Consider the following 19,881-nt stretch of genomic DNA (forward strand, 5'->3'; position numbering starts at 1 on the left):
AGGACCTGAGCGCCAGCCGTCCCGGAACTGCGCGTGGCGCATGCGCGCAGGAGCTTCCGGCGGGCGGCGATGGCGGCGCTGTGGGGCTTCGGCGTGAGGGACCCGAAGAAGGCCGGCGGCGACAGCGGCGAGGAGGACGACGAAGGAGGAGGAGATGGAGATGCCGAAGGGTTCACGCTGGACGAGGTGCTGCGCCTCGGTGGCACCAAGGTAACTGTGGGGGGGAATGGGAGCGGGAGCGGGAGCATGTGACAGCCGGAGTCCCCTGGCCGGGCCGGGCCCGGCCCTTGTGGGGTGTGAGGGGTTGGGGGGGGTGGGGTGGAATTCATTGGGAGTTCGTGGCCTCGCACTGGGTCCGCTTGTAACGGCCGTGCGCTGCCTCCCGCAGCAAGATTACGTGATGCTGTGCGCCGTGGACGAGGCAGAGGAAATGGTGGACGGCGGCAAGAAGGACGCGATCGACGACCTGAAAGAAGGGGAGCTGGAGGCCTTCGTCAGCTCCCTGGGGCTCAGTAAGTATGCGAGAAGTTGCCTGGTGGTGGAAGGGGACGAGGAGGACGACGGTGGGAGTGAGGAGAAAGAAAAGCCCCCAAAGAAAGAGAAAAGCAAGAAAGAAACTAATCCTTCATCGTTAGAAGGGAAAAAACTAAAGAAGGTCAAGGAAAAGGCAAGCAGTGTGAAAGACAGGAAGAAGCAAGCTGGCAGTGATCAGGACCAGCACCTTTCAGCACCGAAAGAGAGGCTGGAAGATTTTGAATTTCATGCCAGGCAAGTGATACTGGTCAAACCAGGGGTCAAATGGTATGATCTAGAATACACCAACGAATTCTCTTCAGACCCACAAAATCAGACGCTTCTGTCCAAGTATAAGGCCTTGGCCCAAAAGCTCTACCAACATGAGATAGACCTGTATAAGAATAAAACTGATTATCAGAAGGGTGCCTCTTCAGCGTGGATGAAAACTGTTGTGTCCTCAGGTACCTTGGCTGACAGGATGGCAGCAATGACCCTTCTCATTCAGGACAGTGCTGTCCACAGTCTCCAGTTTGTTGAGAACTTGGTAAACCTCATAAAGAAAAAGGGCAGCAGGCATCAGAGCCTGATGGCTTTGGATACTTTCAAGGAGCTTCTCATTTCAGATCTCTTACCAGACAATCGAAAATTATGGTCTTTCTCACAGCGACCATTTAACAACATAGAGAAGATGTCAAGTGGCAACAGGGATTCAAGAGACAGACGGTTGATACTGTGGTACTTTGAGCATCACCTGAAACTGCAGGTGGCAGAATTTGTGCAAGTGTTAGAAGCACTGAGTCATGATCCTCTGACAGCAACAAAATCCCGAGCGCTGGCAGTTGCCCACGAGCTTCTCTGTAACAAGCCTGAGCAGGAGAAAGTTCTCCTTGTTCAGCTGGTAAATAAACTGGGAGACCCTCAGAACAAAATCGCCACCAAAGCCTCTTATCTTTTAGAGACGTTACTTCACAAACATCCAAATATGAAGGGAGTAGTGTGCAGTGAAGTGGAGAGGCTTTTGTACCGGTCAAACATTAATGTGAAAACTCAATATTATGCCATTTGCTTTCTAAATCAGATAGTCCTCAGTCATGAAGAAAACTCACTGGCCAACAAACTGGTAACATTGTACTTAGGCTTTTTTCGGAACTGCATTAAGAAAAAAGACGTAGAATCCAAAATGCTCAGTGCTCTTCTTTGTGGGGTGAACAGAGCTTACCCTTATGCTGAGACTGGTGACGAGAAAGTGAAAGAACAACTGGACACATTGTTTAAAGTTCTGCATCTTGTGAACTTCAGTACCAGTGTTCAGGCCCTGATGTTACTGTTTCAAGTGATGGACTCTCAGCAGACTGTATCGGACAGGTACTATGCAGCACTGTACAAGTAAGTGTTGGGCTTGCATTTTTAATGTAAATTTCATGTTATGAGGTAGTTGCCATTAATTTAAAGTTGTAGAAACACTTATTTTGCTTTTAAGATCTTGAGAGTTTTGAATCTCATTGGCTAAAAATTCCAGAAGAAAATGCATGTGATTTCTTTGACTTAACATGGGGATAAAGCAAATGATGATAGGTCTTGAGAACACAACACATGCATTTCATCCTTTGCACTGTTTTCTGGAGGCGTGTTTTAATTCCAGATATTATTTGAAACTAATAGATAACTACTGCTTCTGAAATCACTTTTACAGGTACTGTGGTTTAGTCATGTAATAGCCTAAAATCTTGTTTCCTTTTTTTTTTTTTTTTTTTGTATGGGGGCAGGGAAATACGTTAACAAATTCTTTAGATGGTTTAATTTGTGTGGTTGAAAAGCCTTACGTTATGAAAATATCTCTCTTTTTTTTGTCCCAGCTGATTGTTTAGACTCTTTGTAGGATCCTTATAGGCTTCTGTTTAGTTGTCTGAAGGGAAGTTGCTTATTTTAAAAAAGGGAACTCAAGTTCCCCCAGAATGTGCAGTGTATTTAGGGGGTCTTCCTGTTCCTGGCAGGTTAGAAAAAAAGTGGAGTAGACAACTTGCCCACACATATGCCTGGTCTGATTGTGAAGCATGCTCATTGCTAGCCATTTTCTTTCTATTTTTTTGAACATCTGAATAAATCAGATTAGTTTCTTACTATAAATATTTCATGTTGAAACTGTTTTCAGTTGAACTCAGTTTCTTTATATTTTCTTACAGGGTTTTTTTTTTTACTGGTACAGATTTTTGTTTAATCTTGTGTCTCGTATGTAGAAATATTACACAGCTGTTGTCAGTTCAGGGTTGATCACAATGGTTTTGTGTGTTGGGGAACAAGCTGTCACTGATCTTTTAGATGGCACTATGGAAAATGTAGATGATTGTTAATAGCAATTGTTCTCCTATGTGTATTATAACAATCAGCAATATTTTCTCCTGTGTGTTTTACAGGAAGCTTCTAGATCCTTCTTTAGCAACCTGCTCAAAGCCATCCATGTTTCTTAATCTCATCTATAAATCTCTGAAGGCAGATGTAGTGTTACGGCGTGTGAAGGCCTTTGTGAAGAGGTTACTTCAAGTCACTTGTGGACAAATGCCACCCTTCATTTGTGGAACCCTGTACCTTCTCTCTGAGCTTCTGAAAGTAAAACCAGAGTTAAGGGTCCAGTTGCAGGATCATGTGGTATAAGATGATTTCTTTATCTCGTTTCTTCAATAAGCATTAGTTTCATAAGCACCTTTCCCATACCTATTTGTTACTAACCTGAGGGTTTGCTAATATAGTATGGGAGAAAGCACTTGAGCAATTGCAACTACATTAAAAACCTGCACCGATGGAGGTGTTTTAAGTGTTCTAGTGGGTCCTGTGGACTTCATTCATGGAGAGAGGATTATTTTGCTAAATGCTGTATAAGTAAGCAGGTGAATATTCCTCTCCCAAAAGCTTTGTCAAGACATGGCCTGTTTATTTCTTCCATCTGCAGTCTGAAGAATAGATAGGCAAGACTGGATTTTTTGTTTTCTTTTTTATGGCAGGGAGGGACTATTACACTTGTTTGATGTAAACTGTAAAGTTCAATTTTAAGTCCTGCGTCAAGACAAAAAAACCTGTATTGCTTAAACATTGGCCATCATTTGTTTATATTTTTGTAAGTAGATTCTTAAGAACTGTAGGTGTATTTTTCTAAAAAATCAGGATAAAACTGGAAAGGAAAAGCGGTTTGCTAACATTTTTTGTTGTTCAGGAGTCAGATGATGAAGAGTGCTTTAAAGATCAAGAAGAGGCTGAAGAAGATGAGGAAAAAATTGTGGATGCAGACAAAGAAGTAGAAGGTGAAGAGAGGAGCACAATGGAAAATTCTGCTAAAACAAATGATTCAAATTCAACAGCCTCGTGGGTGCATCATCTGAATAGGGGAGGTAAATGAGCAAGAAAATATAATTAATTTAATTCCTAACATTCTGTAACAGTGATGTGTTGATCAAGACTTGTAAAATTGATTACAACATTATTTCAGTTTTTCAAATTGAAGTTTGATTCAAAGCAGTCACTCAGAATAATTTTTCTTTATCTGTTAGCTCAGCAGTGATGAAGAGACTGTATGAATTTGCTGGTGTATTTCACATTATGCAGCTTACTGTATTTGTGCCTAAGCAAATGGCTCAGGATTTTTTGCTGCCAAGTTCAAACACCTTCAGAGCAATGTAGCCAAAGGAGGACATGTAAGTCCTCATTTGCTTGTGAAGCTTGCTAGAACAGTTTGGCTAGCTTTGAACCTGCTTCTAGTTTTACTTTTTCCTGGGGACCTTTTGGAACAGAGCAAGGGTTTTCAGGAGCTTCTTTGGAAGTATGTGGGAACTCACCTGTGCACCTGATCACACTGGGAAAGGGCAGCCGGATATAACCTTTATGTGCTCCTGACTAAATCTGTGGCCTGTCCAGCTAAGAATGATGGGCAGCATTACTGTCATGGTGAGATGAAAATAATACTTTCTTAAAATTGCCTGAGGACATTTAAGTTGTTTTCATCTCCTCCGCCCCTCAGGCAGGAAGAGTGGAACTTTGTATGATCCTATGCACCGAAGTCCTTTATACTGTGGTGCTGAAAGTACAAGCCTTTGGGAACTGAAGAAGGTAAGGCATTTTCACGTTGCTGATTACTGTGTTTCTTAGTGTGGCCCTTATACTGAGAGAAAAAATGAACTTGGTTATTGTTGGAGTAGCTACCTGAGTAATGTAACAGAAAGGTTAAAGGTGACACATTGTTCACCTTCAAGCTGGTATATGTTACATGCAGTGCTGATATTCCAGATTAGAGAATATGAATTTTGAATTGGAGGTTTGGACAATAATAATATTTTTTACTTTCGGATCTTAGCTTTGTATCACTAAAGCTTTTTAGGTTGAATTAAATAAAATGGTGAGAATGTGTTTAGTTAATGCAAAAAGAAGATTAGAACTTGAAGTTCTTTGGTTGTTCAAGGACATAAACCTTGTGCAACTACATGCCTCTTTGTGTTATTTCGTGAGTTACAGAGTGGTCTTAGGACATATGGTGTTGTCAGGAGTCTGGTACATCAACATGAGTAATGATTGAGTTTGTTTTTAAAGTAGAAATAAACTATTCATGTTTTTCAGCTTTCTGAACATTTTCATCCATCTGTGGCCCTCTTTGCAAAAACAATTCTAGAAGTAAGTGCTTTTACTAGTCTGTAGCTTTGAAGTTTGATTTTTATGTTAGCTGTCTTTTGCTATTTGAAAAAATATATTATAAAGCCTCCTTGCACTCTGCAGGTAACTCGCAGCTCTGCAGCACTGTAACATGCACTCAGATGCAAAGCTTTTCATGGAGTTAGTGTTTAATATAAAGGAGACTGCTCGCAGAAGCAATTAATTTGGTAGAAATGTGGGTATTCCATGATTCCTAAAGCTTTTACAGAGTTTGGGTCGGTCTGTTTATTTAATGTGGGATTTTTATGTGGGGAATCCTGCTGTTGGAACAGATTCTTTTTTAATAGTGTTGTGGTATTGTGCTAAAAATACTGAAATTACACATATATATTTAAAATATTTATTTTCATTTGAATATATGGTATCCAAATAGTGCTGATCATTAACTGCTCTTAGCACAGTACATGGCAAGCCAGAAATAAAGTGAAGGAGGTGGTTTTTAATTAAGAAAATAATGAAATTCCAAAAATAAGAGTGTATTAACTGGTCAGGCTTATGTGATAAAGCATCTCAAAGTCTTTGTCTTTTTGAAGTGTCGTTTAGTGTTGTTCTGGATGTTTTGAGTTCTCTGTGTTTAGTTGCTGTCTTTTAAAATGAAGACCTTAATGATTTTTGGCTTTTTTCTTCTTTCAGGGAAATCATATTCAGTACTCTGGTGACCCTTTGCAGGATTTCACATTAATGAGGTTCTTGGATCGCTTTGTGTACAGAAATCCCAAACTACATAAAGGCAAAGGTACAAACTTCTCTGTACATATTAGCATATGGTCTTGAGTATTGATGGTGATCAAACTCTTTTTCTCTCAGATTGCCAAGCAACACTTTGTGCTGGTCAAGTTTTTTTTTGGGGGTGCATGTGGTGCAATAGAGGAGTGGGATCAGTCTTCAGGGCTGCAAGAGAGACTCCTGCAACTTGGAACCAGTTGACAATCACATACTGCTGCCTCTCACATCCACAGTGCAGAATCTGCTAACCTAGAAGGAATAAGCAGAGTGATAGGGGAATGTAAAGACTACAGAATGGTTGAGGTTGGGAAGGACCTCTGGAGGTCGTCTGCTCAAGCAGGCCCCCTACAGCAGGCTGCCCAGGTGGCTTTTGAATGTGTTCCAAGAATAGAGATTCCACAGCCTCTCTTTGGCACCCTGTCCCCGTGCTCAGTCACCTTTGCAGTGGAAAAAGTGTTTCTTGATGGTTGGACAGAGCATTCTGTGTATCAGTGTGTGCCCATCACCTCTTGCCCTGTCACTGGGCACCACTGGAAAGTGCCTGGCTCCCTCTTCTTAACCCCCTCCCTTCAGATATTACATGCATCGATGAGATCCCCCTGAGTCTTCTCTTCTCCAGGATGAACAGCCCCAGCTCTCCCAGCCCTTCCTCATAGAAGAGGTGCTCTGACCCCCTCTAACCATCTCTGTGGCACTTCACTGCACTCTCTCCAGTACCTCCATCCATCTTGTGACACTGGGGAGCCCAGGCCTGGACCCAGCACTCCAGGTGTGGCCTCACCAGTGCTGAGCAGAGGAAGGATCACCTCCCTCCACCCACCGGCAAAGCTCCTCCTCATGCAGCCCAGGACACCTCCAGCCTTCTTTGCCACAAGGGCACCCTGCTGGCTCGCGATCAGCTTGGTGTCCACCAGGATGCCCGGGGTCTTTTCTGCCAAGCTGCTTTCCAGCTGGGCAGCCCCCAACACACACCAGTTCATGGGGCTGTTCCTCCCCAGGAGCAGGACTTCACACTTCCCCTTGTTGAACTGCATGAGGTTCCCAGCAGCCCATTTCTCCAGCCTCTTGAGGTCCTTATGGATGGCAGCAAAGCCCTTTGGTGTATCAGTAGTAATAAAGTAATTTGTTTCTGATTTATGTTCTGCTACAGAAAACACCAGCAGTGTGGTAATGCAGCCAAAGAAGAAGCAGTTTATGAAAGATATGCAGAATATTGCAGGTAAGCCAGCCCCTTCTCAGTTAAGATTACAGTGGCTAAAGGATTCTTGGCTGGTTGTTGTAGACATGTCATCTATGCTTTTTGTGCTATTTCTGTTAGTAATGTAAGAAAGTCCTGTTGATCAGGAGTGCAGTGGTGGTGTCTGATGTTCAGGATCAGGTATAATCCTCTTGTAAGGGTGCATGGAATCACCACAGCTGAAACTTTGGATCCATTGAATCATTTTAAGAACAAATGACACAGAGAAAGTCAGTTATGTCAACCTCTTGAGTAGGAAGATGCTTTATTTTCTACTGTAGCACTTGGCTTTACACACCAAATTTAGTTAATATAGCAGGATTGTGTAGTTAATGTTTTTATTTGTTTTCAAGTTATCATATAACAACTTTTGTTCTGCTTATTATGATTGAAAAACAACTTAAAATCTCAGAAAATGGATTTATGTAATGATTTAAATCATCTTAAGCTCTTTCATTAAATGATATTGATTATTCCATACAATGCCACAGCTGCAGCTATTGTTAGGATAAGTGTAAGGTATCTTTGTCGCTGTTATTTTGCTAAGAACCTTCCTGCCTCCAGAAAGAGGCTGCCTTTTGTCTGGTCCCATTGTTTCCCATGATTAAGGGCAGAATTTGGTGGTAAGAACCAGCAGTTAAAAAATCACGGTAAACCATCAGTAAAACGTCTTGCATGAGGACAGAAGAGGTACCATCTTCTGTGGCAGAATCTCTGTAACATTCCCAGGGATCAGCTTTCCTCTAACTTCAGCTCTGTTGTGTTGCACAGAGGTTTTCATTATACAGATTAGCTGATGTACCTTTACTGATGCATGGTTTTATGGCTATCAAAGTAGGACTTTTTACTTAGAATGCATTTGAAGGTACAGTTTATCGCATTTAGTTTATTCTGAGATGAAGAAGCAGACTGAGCATTTAGAACTGTAACTGAGGAAGTTAATTGTTCTATAAGTGAAGCATCCAGTATAAAAAATACAGATACATTAATATGGATACAAAAATCTGCACTTGTTGCACGTATGTGGGCTCTGCTATGGCTTAGAGAACTGAGATTGCAAATTCTCTGGTACCTTCCGCTATTAATTTGAAGAGTCCTTCTGTGAGTATGCTTGCTCATCTAGTTTCAGAAACTTGGACCCTTGCCACTTAGAATATATTTTAGTCTGTGCCCACTGAGATAATCAGTAGCTCTTTCTCCTTTGATTTACTGCTAAGGTGGAGGAGGAAAGGGGAATGTATTGAGGGTAAAAAGTTGCTCCACAGGGAACCTGATCAGTAGTTGATCTGCTGTTGTAGAGTGTCACATTTTGCCTCAGTTCCTCCGAAATGGAGGCAGGATGAGGCTTGATCCCTTCAACAGGCTTAGCTGGTGCATGCTTTTGCCTTGCAGCGCTCATGAGCATTTCTCCTACTGCCAGGAGTGCTGGGCAGAAGCAGTTTCAGTATTTTAGTGCATGACAGTGAGCTTATCTTATTTCTTACTTTTTTTTTTTTTTTTTTTTTTTAAAAATATGCATTCCTGCTGTAGGGGATTGCAAAACCTCCCTTGCTGTTACATAGTTTAGAACCTGGTTAGGGTAGTGCCTCTTGAATTTTTCCATGGGGCCTGCTCACGTTTATATATCAGTATATACACTGAGAGCTGCTGGTTTGAAGAAGTTTTGAGATGAGCTCCACTTTATTTAACAGACGACACTGGGTGTCTGCATACTTCTGTCTGTGTGTGCTGTCAAACCTTTTAAAAGAATAACAGTCATTTCAACTTGAGGTAAAAATCAGTTCTTTTTTGGTTTTGCAGTCAACAGTAAGGAATTCCGTGCCAAAGATGAAAGCAAAATCCCTGTGGATGAAGTGTTTTTTCACAGGTAATGAAATACTTGTGAACATTTATTTTAAGTGTTTTTTAATGTGATGCAATCAAAACCCATTACAGTTCATAAGTATTCCCTGGTGTTTCAAGTGTTTGCAAAATTTGATTAATTTGAGTGACTTGTGATGATAGTACTTTCCTTAGAACATAATTCAACATTTGTCTAAAGTGCTTAAGCAAGAATATTACTTATGAACAAAGGCAATCAGTGCTTGTAGTCTCCAGTCAAGTAAGTTGACATTATAATCAAGAGGCCTTAACCAATGGGTAACGATCAATGTCTTATGGGTTGTAATTCTTATGCATTCAAAGTATATTTGAAAAAAAATGGAATATACCTTGTTTATGTTATTAGCATCAAAGCTTATTGCAATGGAACAATGTAAAAAAATCAGAGGAGCTAGTTTTCTGTGTATTTCTTTCTTTATAATTCATAGTTCTTTCCATGTAGTTGACTCTCAGATTATGATAGAAAAATGCAGCTGTAGTATTAAATTGAAGTGGTACACAATTGGCAAAGATTTGTTCTTAAATCAATATACTGGATACCTGTGAGTGTCCCTTAGGAGATAAGTGTTCATTTATTTTGCTTAATTCACTGTGGGGTTTTTTACTTAAAATTTATTTTGTTTAATTCACTGTTGGGGCTTTTAAAAATTTTTGAAGTATAAAGTTAATGGAACTTATTAATTTTAATTAATTGATATTATAATAGATAGTATAGTATTGATTAATAAAATGGTGATACTAATTTTGAAATTAAAGAAAAGCAACTTAAAAACATGTGCCTGTCTGAAAAGTTAATACTATTGTTACACTGAAGATGACTGAAACTGAGATTACCATTTAAAGTCTTCCATACAAAGTGCTGTACTGTTTTGCTCTTGTATATGATCAGATTTGCCTCCTGTGTTTGGTGGTTCTTTAATATGGAATGAAGGAGAAAAAGTGGTTTAAAATGACTGACAGAAGGTAAAACTAAGCACACAAAGGAAAAGGGCTACAGAACTTAATGGGTGAATCATTTTTTTTTTTTTCTTCTCAATTAGGTTCAGGTTGAACTTGATTCTTTCTTCCTTAACAGTATAAGTCCGATTTTCACATTTTTCTTGTGCCCTTTTATAAATTCACTATGTTCAGAATAATTTCTGGTACCTTTGGCTGTGAAATTTCTTTGGTTTAAATCTTGCAGTAGTTGCTTACTCTTTGAGAAACAAAGAAAATATAAATCTCTGATTTGGGATGTGTTTGAAACTATTACTTTGCAGTTTTCAACTGACAAAACAAATATGAAACAATCTGCTGGTTGTTTAAAAAAACTTGTTATAAAGATTATCACCTGTAATTCGTGTTTGAGAGCAATATATTATTTCAGGTTTTATTCAAAGTTTGATAAGAGAAGAGAGAAACAAAAGCGTCAGGATGATGAAGAAAGTGTGGAAGATGTTGATGATGATGAATTTGAAAGAGCATTGGGTAAGGTGTTTTTCCTTGCAGTAACTATCCCAGTATTTCCTGCTTTTGCAAATTATTAATTTGTCCTTTTTATAGTTTATAAAAGAGCCTGATACAGGAATATTGAAGTGGGATAAAGCTGGCTTTCCAATTCCTGTTCATGATACACAGCACATAAGCCAACTGGATAGTCATCTCGTAAAAGAGGTCTTGCTCTCACTACTCCAGTAGTGTTGTTTGAATGATTGGAAATGGTCTGGTTTTGAACAGAACCTTATGAGTGGCAGTTCAAGCCTTTTTGTTCTTTTCCTAATGTAGTCTGAGAGCTAAATAACAGCATGTAACATTTGTTTCTATTCTTTCTTTACTGCTTGGCCTTTTTCAATCTTCCTTACAGTTTCTCTCATTGTTCCTGACATCTTTGATGAGATTATTTGTTCAGTTAGGTCCTTGACAAACTTCTGCAGTAGTCTTTAGCTCTTCCAGTAACACATACTTTGTTTGCTTCAGAATTAGTGTATAATTTGTTCCAGGATCTAAATTTGTTAGTGTACCATAAAATGTACATTATTTTATGATTTCATATTTTATTGATACAGTAATACATGTATTCAAAAAACAAATAATCCAGTTAGCTCTCCATAACTGTTTTGTACAAAATTTTTTGAGATTTCTGAACTCCCACAGTAGGATTCTTCCTTAGTGACACAATTATTATGATCTTAGTTACAATAAGAATCTGTTACTGATTGCGTTTGTTGTTTTATTGTTAGTATCTCTAATAAGTTAACTCTCTCTGACAATTTGCTTTATAAATTCAGAAGCTTTTAATGTTAGCTTTTACTGTTTGAAACAGAACAGTTGTATTTTTTCAGATTGTTTTTACTTGCTATTTTATGTAGCAATGTTGCTAAGTGAATCCACTAATAGGAGCTTTCAGCCTCTAGTCTCCTTGCTGTCATAAAAAAAAAAATCTGTCAGAAATTATAGTGAATATTTCTAATCTGAAAATTACCATACAGAGTAGCTGGCAGGACACTTGCTTGGGGTATCTTAATTGAGTCTATGTTCTATCTGACTTGGAGCAAGTGTTTGAGACTGATATTCCACCTGCCAGCTAAGTTGGATCACTGGGCAATTGTGTGTCCATCTGTGTCTGTGCTTCCCACACCATCTAGTTCTGGCCAGAAATAACATCCTGGAAAAAAGCCCAGTTAGCTTTAGGTAACTGTTTGTGGACTATTTTTCTATAGGAGTATGAACCCTTTGGTATCTGGGCTCTTTGTTAGTGATGCAGATCATATAAACTGTGATACCTAAACCCAATATATTTTGCAATGACTTCATATTTTTTGTTTGACTTTGTTTTGTAGTAATAAACAATTTTTTCCCTCTAGATACATTTGAAGCTGCTGATAATGCCATTGATGTTGACCAGGATGACCTTGATTTTGCTGGGTAAGACTTTAAATCGCTTCTTTCATTTCTTGTTTTAATATCTATATAGAGTTTTACTCTGCAAAATTGGGTAGACTTTTTTCAAAAAGACTCAGAACATCACCTTGCAAAAAAGGCAATAGCAGTTGAATGTTGGGTAATGCTGCTTTTCTGCATGTCCCATCGTGATCCTGTGGTGCTTACGGTTTGCTGGCTTGACATGAGACCTGTGGTATTTTATTTATACAATGCAGTGACCCAGTAAACAAGGTAAAATCTTACTTGTTTTTCATTGTCTCAGGTTTCTATTTGAGAATTACCAAGTACAAAAGTAAGCAGAATGAGGCATAATGGTATTGCTGCTGTAAGGACTGGTTCTAACTGGACCTAACGCAGTAAATTAACTTTGTGGAATCCAGAATCACAGAGCTCAATTCTCAGGGAGTCAGCAGTTTCATTAGTTGTAGAATCATAGAATCATGTAGGAATAGAGTCAAAGGAAAAGACCTTTAAGATCATCAAGTCCAACCGTGAATATTTAAGTAGCCTCTTTTTTACTTAAAGTGTCTGCAGTACAGCTTTTGAATCAGCACAGAAACTTTTTTTCTTGAAGTGAAAGTAGAATTAAAGCTTAAATTTGTAGTGAAACTGGAACATTTTTGTGATCCAGACTGGTGTGAGTGAAAAATAGCAAAGAGGAGACAAAAAACAAGTAACCACCCAGTACATGAAGCATGTTTCTTTTCTTAAGAAAAAAAAAAAAAAAGTGTCTTCTCCATTGAGCGGTTGCTAGGGATATCAGCAGTTTGTGTGCTTTACAGAAAAGACTTTCTGAAAAGGAGCAAAAGCACATAGGAGATTACAGAAATGTCAGCCTCAGTATTTTAATTTCAGAATAGGATTATCTCCAGAACTTCTTAAAATGGTTGGCTTTTATAATATCGTTCCTTATGCCTATGTTGAAAACATACCTGAGTGCATAATACATGTTTCTTAGGTCTCAGCCTACATTTACAGGAGTTTGCAATGATGTTGAATTTTCTAAGATACATGTTATCTGGCTGCAAACAGTATTTTCCCCGATGAAGTGCTAAGATTGATATGTATTTTTTTAGTAATATAAAAAAGAAAACCAAAGGCGGTAAGAAAGGCCAAAGAAGTGAGGAATCCAGTGCTGACTGGGAGGATTCTGGTGATGAAGATGAATTTAGTGATCTGGATGATGAGGAAGTCTCCTTAGGAAGTATGGAGGAAGACTTTGGAGAGGATATGGATGAAGATGGAGGTGTATTTATGGATGTGTCTGATGATGATAACAGTCTAGGTAAAGTACCATTTCTTATCAAGAAACTAGAAGAAAAAACTTAACTTGGTTATCTAATATGTAATTACTTTCATAAATTCAGACTTAGTTACCTATGTGGGAGGTGGGGTTTTTTAAGTAAAGGGTTGGCAAGTCCTTCTCTAGACAATGAAGTATTTCCTGGCACAGACTTCTAGGTGGGAGTGGGAATTAGGCATCTGGGCATAAAAACTTGTAAATGAGACATGTTTCTTTCATTCTGAAGACAGTGGCAGTAATAACAGTAGCTTTATACACAAATAACTGGCTACAGTAGGCAGAAATATTAAAAGATACCAAATAGAAAAAAATAATAAATCTGGTATTTGGTAATTTTTAAATTTCTTTAAACCTAGTTGATTTTTTTAGATGAGGTAACTTATTTAAATTGCTGTCTCATAAGTAACAGCTTACTCTTCTAATACAGCTATGCACCAAAATTATTGTTATGACTGTAATCATAACATTGTTTTGCCTGCATGTTTTTATTATCTTTTTAACTGAAAAGCAGTTTACACAGTATACACTTTATGTGGCTGGAAAAGCACAGATTAATGGAGTATTTCAACTAATAACGTTACAGGAAGATGACTGAGCGTAGAGAAGGTAAACTATTCCTACAGCTGTTAACACATTAATCTGTCATGAGGTTATTATTTCACTAAATTTACCAAGCAGACATTCAAGGTTTACATAACACGTGCTTTTAGCTCCATGTTTTTTGTATCTTAGTATCATATTTCATTCCTTTTTGGTGTTGTGGAAAACAAGCATAAAAAATGGCACACCACTACCAATTCTTAATTGTCTGGGTTGAAGAAATCCCAGATTTGGTTGTGTGTGCTGTTTTAAACCTTTTTAAAGTAAAGACTTGGACCATTATGACAAATATGCCTAAAAAGAAATGTTAGTCTCTGCTGTGCTTTAAATACATGTACATGGTGTGAGAATGAGGGATTGATGTATCTTTTTTTTTTCGATGTCAGACCCGAAAAATGACAAGCAGTTGAAGTCTGTCAGTAAAAAGGGCAAGAGAAAGAAAGATACAAATTGTGTGGGATCACTTGAAGGTAAGGAAACACTGTTGTGATTTCCATTTGAGAAGGTTTAATACAAATACAGTCTGAAAAACTTTGGAATCAGAGGGTTTTAGTACAGTAGATTATATACACTTTTGGATCTGTGTTCAGGTTTGAATAAACCATAAATGAAGGTTATTCTCCAGCTAATGTGTCTTAATTCAGAGTGACAATCTGCTGTTGAAGAACTGTTGAAGTTGGGTGGGAGTGTTGATCTGCTCGAGGGTAGGGAGGCTCTGCAGAGAGACCTGGACAGGCTGGAGCCATGGGCTGAGGCCAACTGGAGGAGTTTCCATAAGGCCAAATGCCGGGGGCTGCCCTTGGGCCACAACAACCCCCAGCAGCGCTACAGGCTTGGGGAGGAGTGGCTGGAGAGCTGCCAGTCAGAGAGGGACCTGGGGGGGTTGATTGACAGCTGGCTGAACAGGAGCCAGCATTGTGCCCAGGTGGCCAAGAAGGCCAATGGCATCCTGGCTTGTGTCAGCAATAGCGTGGCCAGCAGGGACAGGGAAGGGATCTGACCCCTGTACTGGGCACTGGTGAGGCCGCACCTCGATTCCTGTGTTCAGTTTTGGGCCCCTCACTACAAAAAGGACATTGAATGACTCGAGCGTGTCCAGAGAAGGGCAACGAAGCTGGTGCAGGGTCTGGAGCACAGGTCGTACGGGGAGCGGCTGAGGGAACTGGGGGTGTTTAGTCTGGAGGAGGCTGAGGGGAGACCTCATCGCCCTCTACAGCTACCTGAAAGGAGGTTGCAGAGAGCTGGGGATGAGCCTCTTTAACGAAGTAACAAGAGATAGGACAAGAGGTAATGGCCTCAAGTTGTGCCAAGGAAGGTTTAAACTAGATATTAGGAAGCATTTCTTTCCAGAAGGGGTTGTTAGGGGTTGGAATGGGCTGCCCAGGGAGGTGGTGGAGTCCCCATCCCTGGAGGTGTTTAAGAGTTGGGTCGACATAGCGCTGAGGGATATGGTGTAGCTGGCAACTGTCAGTGTGAGGTTAATGGTTGGACTGGATGATCTTCAAGGTCTTTTCCAACCTAGATGATTCTGTGATTCTGTGACTGGGAATGGAAGGAGAAACTTTTGGATGAAGGCTGGAGTTGTAGCGGTGGTTTGTGCATTATTACTAATACATGCACAGATTTGTGCTATTTAGTTCTTGGTTGGAAATTTTTTTCCTTTTTTTTTAGGGGAGGTAGAGAATAAAGGTTTCTAACACAGCTATTTTAGATGGTCTCATTAATAATTAAAAAAAATTAAAAACATGGTGACACTTTTAGTGTCTCTGTGAATTTGAAATTCTGTTTTGTAAGAATACTACTTTTTGTTTGAAGGATCCAACTGGGGAAAGAAGAGAAATCTCAAAGATGCCAGTATACTGGCATCTGCAGAAGAGGTGAGTTTGATCAGTGCTTAGCAAAAAGTGATTGAGCATTTTACCTTTTTCTTAGTAATAAAATACTAACACTTCTCTCTTTAAAGTTTGGCTATCTGCTGGATGAAAATGCTGGGTCTAAGTTTGACAATATTGGAATGAACGCAATGGCCAACAGAGATAATGCAAGTAAGTAAATGCTACAAATAGTTGTAATGCTGTTTGACTTCTTTCTCTTCAGATTCTGTACATAAAATATGTACCTTCTTTAATTGCAATACACACATGGTCAGAAATCACACAGTAGGGACAGTAGCTCAGTGTCAGTAAGACATGACTTAGTTTTCTTCCATTATGAGAGATGCCCAGTGCTCATATTAAATATGACTACTGGAGCGAATAAGGCTTCAGAAAGGAGGAAGAGGCTGTTATGTGGCCCTTTTGTGCTGTAAATAAGGATGGGCAGCATGCTGTTTGTCAAGCATTTGTGTGAATTTTGCTCTGATAAAGCGTTCCCTGGATTCTTGTGAAGAGAAAGCATAAGGCATTGCTGTCTTTTCCTACCTACTAGAGTATTTCCTTGCAGTATCAGTGAAGCAAAAGTAGTTTCCCAGAAAAAATTCTAATGAATAACATGTATGTACTGATTGAATGATCAGTCCTTTGTTGAGCTCTTAAAAGTCTTCCTGGTGTCACCTGAAAAATGTTAACCATAGCACTCAAACATGGTGTCCTAATACAAGTGTGTCTAGCTTTAGTAAAACACAAAGCAATGGCAAGAGTGGTCTTAAACTCTGAGATTCTGAGATAGTAGGGTATGTTTTGTGAAATGAAAAAACCCTAAAACCTTCTCTGGTGTCAAAAAAACCCAGGCAGTTTGTACTTTATTAACATTTATAAACACAGCAGCCAAGTTTTAACTTTTACATGATTCATCTATATTCCACATCATGGTCAGAGTTATCCACTGGTTCCTTATTTCTCGCCTTTTCTCTTACAGATGTCAAGCAGATCCAGTGGGAAATAGAGCGTGACAAGTGGCTTCACAACAGGGATGTGAAAAGCATCATCAAAAAGAAGAAACAGTTCAGGCACAGAGGGCTGAAAAACAAATACAAAGGCAAGAAATCAAAAAGATGAAACGGACATTTTAATGTGGACATTTTTACAATAATTATTCTAAAATAATTTTTTAATTAATCATGCATCTTTCTTACTTCAGTTCTTGCTGCTTAACCATGCCATTTGGTCATTCTCTCTTATGCCATGAATTCCAGACCACTCGTTGGATTTGTAATACACTGAAAAATAGTAAAATCCATGTCAGCTGTACGTTAGGCCTGTCTGAAGGCGAGCCACTCCGGGGCTAGTTTTATTGGATTTATAGCCCCTCAGTGCTGAGGACTCTATCCAATAGTCCAACACTCCAGTCACACCTGTGCCTAACAACAAACACGTCTGCAGTGTCTCCGGGGGTAAGTTCTAAGCAATTATTACGTTGGTTGTATACATAAGATGCAACAGAAGCTTCAGGCATCCTTCTGATGAAGCCAACAACTACAAACCTACCTTCCAGAATTGACGGAAACCTCTTCTGCATTGTGTATCTGAAATCTGCCAAGAAAGAGGAATCACAGTTACTTTACCCAACGTATTTTAACATGAATAATTAAATGCACTATTTTTCTAACTAGATTGATTAGTTTTACTTTTGTCTGAGCTCCTTAGTTACAGCCACCATTAAATAATGTGATCTGTATTTACTCTCTTTTAAAAAAAATTGTATCAGAGATTGTATTCACGTTACTCATATGTGCAGTCCTATGATCACAGTGTTTTCCGAGCTTCCTCACAAATGTGATGACCAAATACAAGCTACAGATCAAGCTACAGATTGACAGAAAGCTGAATGCCTCTCCCAGACTGACATGCAACTGAAAATTGGGAAAATTACTTTTGTTTCCTTACAGAGCTTCAGGTGTTCACTGAATCCTTCTGCAGGCTGCTCTGGCAACCCAGTAGAATTGTGTAATGATAGCTTTATGCCATTTTAATGATGTATAGCAGCTCGTAGAAGGATCTTACCAGTGCTAGTCCTACCACAAAGAAAGCGATTAAAGCCTTGTTCTGAGCGCAGTGAGCTGTCAGATGAGCAAACTACACAAACTACAGCTTAAGAAAATCTTCTGCAAAGCCATGTAGGAATTAAGGCCTAGAACCAAAAAGGGGAAGAAATGACAAACCATGAATACCCAGCACCAAGTTAAGCCAATAAAGTTATCCTCTGCATTTTGGTTATATATTTTTTAATATAAATGCAAGGAAAGATAGCTTAAGTGTAACAGCCTCCTGGCATCTGAACTTGGGACAGCAACTGCAAAGTGATGTAGCATAGGTGAAGTTCAGCTTGAACTTGGTGTAAGACCACACTACTGCTAAAAGGGGTGGGCTGCAGCCCCAGTCACCTTTTGGCTCATGCTGACCCTGGGGGTGGCAGGACCCCACCTGCCAGGCCTGGCTGCAGGGGTGCGGGTCTGTCAGGCCAGCTCTACACCCTGCCCAGCCCTCGGTGCAAGGTAAGGCCACTGCTGTGCAGAGCAGCTCTCTCTCCAGTAATTAAGCTTAGTTTTGAGTTACCTAGGCACCGAGTCCTAACTGAGGGACTGAAGCTGAATCGGCTGGAAGACGATGCAGGCTGCCTCATGCCAGCTGGGTCTGCTGTCTGCCTTGGAAATGTCAAATCTCATCCCCGCATGCCCCAGACAGGAGGTAGGGGAATGCTTCAAGGGCTGAACGCAACGCTTGAAACGGGACCGATCAATTCCTGCCTCTCCTTTCTAAGTGCCTGTTTGAGGTGATGCGGTTACTACTGAACCGCACAAGATTCCGCTTTGTTCCTGGCGGCCACGGGCTGCCTTTGGGAAACTAAACCAGCAGCTCGTCCTTGAGGAGACGCGTGGCAAGCGACTCCTGTGTACCTGCGCCAACAGAAGCCAAACCACTGACCCACGCCGGCGCGGGCAGCCGTGTGAGGCGCTCGGAGCCCCGCGTGGCGGAGGCCCCGCGGTCGCGGCGGCGCGGGCAGGCCCCCCCCCCCGCCCCGCGGGCTGTGCCCCCGCCCCACCTCGGCTGCGGTCCATGGCGCGGTACAGCAGGAGAGCGCCCAGCAGCCCCGCCGCCTCCAGCAGCAGCAGCCCCTTCACGACGCGCCGCGCCATGGCCGCCGGGGCACGGCGCCCCCCCGGTGCCGGCAGTAACGGCTCCGCTTGCGCACCTTCTGCGCCCAGGCGGGCCGCGCAGGCGCATTCCTCCCTCTCGCATCCGCCCGCTCCCGTAATGGCCGGCCCGGCGTCGAGCGCGGCGGTTGGGGTCGGGCCGAGGCGCTGACCGGCGGGCAGGCGGCTGGGGCCGGGGAGGGTGGCGGAGGGGAGGCGCCTCAGCTGCCCGCGGCTCCCCCCCGGCCTCGCCGCTGCCTGGGCCGGCCTTGGGTGCCGGTGGCGGGCCTCGGCCGCTGCTGCTCGCCCTCGGCGGTCCCCTCTGGCTGCAGGCAGTGGGTCCCGCTCACCGCCACCACCCGTCCCCGCTGCCCTCTCCTCGCGGTCCGAGCCGAGAGCTGGCAGCACGTGTGCCCACCGCAGCTCCGAGGCCGGGCCAGGCCTTGCTGCCCCGCGTTGCGTGAGCTGCCCCCTGCTCCGGCGCGGGTGCGCGCTGTTGGGCGCGGGAGCAGGCCTGTGCTTCAGTACCGCGCTCCTGCTACTGCAGCCGCCGGAAAAGCTCCTCCGGGGAGCCGGCACCGCTCTGCCTGTGTTTCCTGCTAGAAGACACCTACATAGATAAGGCTTGTGGCCATTTGAAAGGGATCCTAGTTCTATCATGAAGATGCTGGAAACACCTGTGCCATGCAAGATCTCAGTAATTGTCTTTTTAACGCGAAAAAGGGCATTAGTGCAGACTAGCTCCCAGAGGGGGTATTTAGAACCTAAAATGGCAGCATCCCTTCCCTCTCAGTAATGTTCTTTCCGTTTTATGGTTTTGATGTAATTGTTTTCTATTATTCACTTACCTGTTTCTCATAACTCATAGTATGGGACTGACTTTATTGCCAAAATAAAACCTCTTGGGTTTTTCTTATTAGGGACTTTATT

The 19,881-nt window shown here is 41.5% G+C and overlaps 2 protein-coding genes across 5 annotated transcripts; one reads left to right on the forward strand and one right to left on the reverse strand.

Annotated features, from left to right (window-relative positions):
• The first annotated feature begins 64 nt into the window (after positions 1-64).
• Positions 65-16,945, forward strand: CEBPZ (CCAAT enhancer binding protein zeta). 3 transcript variants are annotated; one of them, XM_074896902.1, is made up of 16 exons: positions 65-210; positions 389-1,902; positions 2,931-3,162; positions 3,725-3,899; positions 4,526-4,614; positions 5,119-5,172; positions 5,845-5,947; positions 7,088-7,156; positions 8,975-9,041; positions 10,422-10,522; positions 11,899-11,959; positions 13,054-13,262; positions 14,267-14,350; positions 15,675-15,757; positions 15,844-15,925; positions 16,737-16,945. In XM_074896902.1, the coding sequence occupies exons 1-16, from the start codon at positions 70-72 to the stop codon at positions 16,874-16,876; spliced, it is 3,204 nt and encodes a 1,067-aa protein (XP_074753003.1). In that variant the 5' UTR covers positions 65-69; the 3' UTR covers positions 16,877-16,945. The 3 variants fall into 3 exon arrangements, with proteins under 3 accessions (XP_074753003.1, XP_074753004.1, XP_074753005.1); XM_074896903.1 differs by having other exon boundaries at positions 15,696-15,757; XM_074896904.1 differs by lacking the exon at positions 14,267-14,350 and having other exon boundaries at positions 15,696-15,757.
• CEBPZOS (CEBPZ opposite strand) lies at positions 16,591-19,631 on the reverse strand. 2 transcript variants are annotated; one of them, XM_074896907.1, is made up of 4 exons: positions 18,861-19,631; positions 17,306-17,350; positions 16,954-17,037; positions 16,591-16,837 (listed from the first exon to the last, which is right to left on the reverse strand). In XM_074896907.1, the coding sequence occupies exons 1-3, from the start codon at positions 19,609-19,611 to the stop codon at positions 16,955-16,957; spliced, it is 879 nt and encodes a 292-aa protein (XP_074753008.1). In that variant the 5' UTR covers positions 19,612-19,631; the 3' UTR covers positions 16,591-16,837; position 16,954. The 2 variants fall into 2 exon arrangements, with proteins under 2 accessions (XP_074753008.1, XP_074753007.1); XM_074896906.1 differs by lacking the exons at positions 16,591-16,837; positions 16,954-17,037 and having other exon boundaries at positions 17,044-17,350.
• Between the last annotated feature and the right edge of the window lie 250 nt (positions 19,632-19,881).

This window comes from Athene noctua, chromosome 1, assembly GCF_965140245.1.
Source record: "Athene noctua chromosome 1, bAthNoc1.hap1.1, whole genome shotgun sequence".
In the NCBI taxonomy this organism is placed as follows: Eukaryota; Metazoa; Chordata; class Aves; order Strigiformes; family Strigidae; genus Athene; species Athene noctua.